The 4,708-nt window shown below is 38.4% G+C and overlaps 1 protein-coding gene across 1 annotated transcript; it reads right to left on the reverse strand.

The window, feature by feature from the left end:
• Window positions 1-674: 674 nt before the first annotated feature.
• Window positions 675-3,336, reverse strand: LOC122067131. The gene is made up of 2 exons (XM_042630976.1): window positions 3,207-3,336; window positions 675-3,103 (listed from the first exon to the last, which is right to left on the reverse strand). Exons 1-2 carry the CDS (start codon window positions 3,217-3,219, stop codon window positions 918-920), a joined length of 2,199 nt encoding a protein of 732 aa, XP_042486910.1. The 5' UTR covers window positions 3,220-3,336; the 3' UTR covers window positions 675-917.
• Between the last annotated feature and the right edge of the window lie 1,372 nt (window positions 3,337-4,708).

Here is a 4,708-nt window from a genome sequence, read left to right on the forward strand (position 1 = left end):
AATGGTAGATATTTTCATTAGACTTTCTTCCCACATTGCCAACATCCACAATAAACCATGCAACCACTATCATGATATAAATCCATTGTATTTAATTATAAGAGTATCATGACCATGGATTAGATATCTAAAAAAAAAAAGTTGAAACATTTTTCAAATATAATTTATTTAATAATATAATAAAAAAAATTTTGTAAACTCTTTACAAAACATTTACCAATGCCTTGAATTTCAAGCAAGCAAAGTCTGACAATTGTCTCTTAGATTTTCTCCCAAACAGACAGTGGAAATCCTATATTAAGTGTCACCCCCTAACCATTTATATTGTGTACAATAAGCGGCCAGTGTGTAGTTGGTTATGTCAATAAATATATATTGTGTGATCATAAGTGCATAAAATACAAATGAAACAATAAGTTCCTCTCAGGTACGAAAAAGAAACTATCAGAAATTACTATTGCTATCAATAATTTGGTGGCGAATCATTTAGGAATCTCAATGGATCCATGTTCGACACATTAAGTATTCATATTTATATTTTTATCAAATCCCTGTTGGAGGAATATACAATACACCAACACTAAAACAAAGTACCCAAGTCTATCCACAGTTGAGAATAAATAATGATATAAATAGATTATAATAAGCATATAATGAATTGGATTTCATGGACATACTTGTCAAAATGTCAAAATATCCATATATATCAAACGTAACCCAATTCTAATAAAAAAAGCAACTCCTTTTTTTTTTCCCGCTACACCCACTAGGCACCAAGATCCTGATCAACTCTCTTTTGGTAGAAACAGAAACAGAAACAGCTAACTGCACCCCTTAATTTTGTATGAAGCTGACATATAAAAGATTGAGTAATGAAGAGGATTCAAATTCACCTAACAACTATAACTCTAGCTTCATCATCTGTAAATCAACTTTCTCGCAAAGCCCGTAGGCATTTGGAATTGCTCAGTTATACCGAGATGTGCCATGAGAAGCCAGACATGAGTGAAAAATTCTCCACCTTGTCCGAGTTGTTGAGCATGATTTGGCCCTTTGCACTGAGCTGCAGCATATGATAGCATGTCGACCCACACGAGACTAATTGCATCCCATGTCGCATCCCATGTCTCCTCCCTTCGCAATGATTTCAACTGAATTGCGAGCCTACATCCATCAAATAGAACAGACTTGCATTTGGGTCCTTTCACTTCAATAGGTGGAATATCGGTCTTCACATTCTCTAACAAACGACATGCTTCACTTATTTTCAGTTTCAACTTATTTCCCTTTTTTTCTTTGAGGAACCTCTTGGCTTCTTCCTCGGTATCTTTTGATCTTATCTCCCCGACCCCTTCAGGCAGCATAAAAGGACACACAACTAGAAGATACAACATATAATCCGATAATCTCTTGCTGATTTCTCTTTGTTTGAGAGGGGTAGGATCAGAATTATCAGATTGATAACAGAGTTCAGTAGCAATGTGCCAAATAAGAACACTTTGATCAAATTCTACTTCAAAAGTCCACCAAAACTTGTGTTGTTCTATGTGTTTATGTTGGAGTAGCCCACCACCTCTACTTCGGCATAGCCGCGTTGCTTCGCCGTAATCTTTTGCCTCGTCTGATTTTTTGCGGAGCTGTTGGAAGATAAATTCTTTCAACTCTTTGGAGACATCCTCATGGGTTGTGAACCAGTAATTTCTTAGCTTCTTCTCTATTCCCAATAAATTTCGAACTTTCCTAACAAGAAATGTAGGTTTATCATTGAGCCAAACATTAAATAGATTGTATTGGCCAATGGAATTAGACCACCTTGGCCTATTGCCCCGCCATCTCAAGATTGGGCCATCCAGGCCATGCTTTCTTAGCCAGAGGAATGCCGAATCGGAGAAAATTAGAAGAATGGCCGCATAAATCTCTAGGATGATCGCCAGTGCGAGCAATAGGTATGTTATGATTACGTCGGTGCTTGAATGATGCTGCTTCTCAAAAATCAAGAACACGGCAAAAACTGAGAGGGTGAAGGAGAAACTGATTGCCCTTAGAATGCAGCCCGTGGTAGAATAAAATACACCTGCCTTGGTGTATAGCACATCAAACATGAATCCAAGTTCAACTTCAATCAATTTGAAAGCCTTTTGGTAAGATCTTTGTTGGAAGAATGATTTGCTTTCAACCCAATCGTCGTAACTGAGAATGAGAAATGCAAATAGACGCTTGAATATCTCAAAGAAGTAACGTGCTTTAATCAAAATCTCTTCATCAACAACATCATCATCACCACCACCACCACTCTGTTCATCAAAAACAACATCACCACCACCACCACCACTCTCTTCATCAACAACATCGTCATCACCACCACCACCAGCAGCCGCATTGCTCTCATTATTTCTGCCGACAACAGTAGTAGGCTGACGGAATTTAAACTCTACCAGTTTCCGTTCACTTTCTTCAACTCTTCTCATGGTCACCCGAAACCCCTCCTTCTCCTTAGAATTGTATTCATCCATGAATTTGGCATAACTTGGGCCAGGATCAGGGGGACTGAGCATGGAGTCTCTCAAGTGCTCCTTACTTGCTGAACTGAGAACCCAAGTCCTCTCCGCATACTTGACAATTGCAGGAACAAACATAAGAGCTGTAAGAATTGACATCCTAGTACCCGTCCAGGACCTGAAGGTGATATAAGAGGCAATGCTGCCTTGGACCCCTAGTCCAAGCAAGTGCCTTAACCACAGCTCATTATCTTCTAAGGAGAAGGCAGTGATGGTGTCTGGACCACCTAGGTGCAATAGAAGAAATGGTGCCCAAAAGGCTGGCAATTCATTGGCTTTGGGTTGATCTATACTATGGGAGAGGATCCCAAGGGCAACAGCTGCAACCCAGTCCGCACATAAGTAGGCAATCCAAAGAATGATTTGTACCCAAATTTTATTGATGCGTCTTCTGCGGCTGCCCAACAAGATCAGAAGGACTTGAAAGAAGAGACTGAGTAGAACCGTCAATCGGAGCTCCCATTTGTTCCATAGCTTCTGAACCCGTTCCGGGACGGCGCTAAAGAACTTACTCCTCTTCTCTACAAAGATTTGACTGCTAATAACTGAGAATTCAGAAGGAACAGATGAGATCAATAGAAAGAAAGAAAGAAAGAAAGAAAGATATAATATGAGGTAATTAAAATGGAGAAACATATTGCAACTTACGAGTATACAGCATTGGTGATTTCTTCACTTAAGATATCCAGATTGATTGTACTCGATCCTATTACTTTGAGAGCGAGTTCTAGTATTCCTAAGTTCGATAGATTATGCTTCAATCCCTTGGCAACAATCCGATATGCTTACTTATTCTACAAATTAATGTCGATGGTTTTATTATTATTATTATTAATTGTAATGTGTGGAACAGTTTCCTACTTTTATTTGCTTCTGATAGCACCAAAGAATAATGCTCAACAATCTATGAAAAATTCGAACAAACTTTTTTGTTGTAGCTTCAGATAACTGCAAAGAATAATGCGTAGCTCCTTTTCCTTTTTGAGTACTGAGATCAGTGGTCAGTTCGTCCTGTATTTTGTGAGTGGCAGTATTGGTAAATTTCAAACCATATCCTTTCAACAACTTCTAGAATTGAGAAACACCTCCAATGGTTCACAACACTTGGACAATGAACTCATAGAATTAAAAATCAATCTCCATTCAATGCTTTGATGGAGAAGAATGCAACTGAATCCTCCCTCGGAAGATGGCAACACCCAATAGTTGGAGAGAGAAGGAAGAATTTCCACGATTTTGGGAGAGCTCTTTCTTCCTAAATCATATGAGCTATGTAATTAAACCGCCTTTTCCCCTCTTCCTAAGATTATAAGATTTCAAAAAAAAAAAAAAAAAAAAAAAAGCTTGTCTATATTCTTTTGCTTCTCATGTGCCAAATGGTGAATGGTGTGATCCTATTGGGTCAAATACCAAGGCACTGCTTAACCTGAGCCTCACCTAAAAGCTAATTTAACTTAATTTCTCATTAGACACCATAATATGATAATAGTCATAGAAAACCCATATTGATAGAAAGTATTATGTGTATCATTCTGTTTTACAATATCACAATGAACCTCAAAGCATGGCATTAAATTGCTGTCACTACCCTAGTCCTTTGAACAGCTAGCATAGAGTATCCTGTCCATTGATTGGATGACAAAAGAATGCGAGAAAACAATTATAAAATATGGGAAAATGGTTTGCATGGGGGAATGTGGCCCCAGCACCTACACACATGGGGGAAATATGATTGGTCCACACCCCCACCCCCAATGAAATGGAAAATGACTCATATGTTGATGCTTTCACGTGCTTTCCCATTGGCCTTAGCACATGTGCAGGAGCCACACTTCCTCATAAGAAACACTCCCTAAAAAAATGTAATTAGGGAGAGGGATTGGCACACACTGCCCATGTGTGGTAATCTAGCTGGCAGAACCAATGGGGGCATAGGATGAAGCATCATAAAAAAGGGACAAGGGGTCATTTCAAGGGAGGAAGAGGGCGCTAGCTTATGGTAAGATGTTGGTGGGCCCAATCTTTTCCCATATAATTATTATGAATATATAATAGTTTATAATTTTTGTAAAAAATTCACAATTAAACCAATGAGATTGAAATTTCACCCAATCAAATTCAAAACTCCCTCTTAAGATATTCTCTCATAA

Source organism: Macadamia integrifolia, unplaced genomic scaffold, assembly GCF_013358625.1.
Source record: "Macadamia integrifolia cultivar HAES 741 unplaced genomic scaffold, SCU_Mint_v3 scaffold2727, whole genome shotgun sequence".
Taxonomy (NCBI): Eukaryota; Viridiplantae; Streptophyta; class Magnoliopsida; order Proteales; family Proteaceae; genus Macadamia; species Macadamia integrifolia.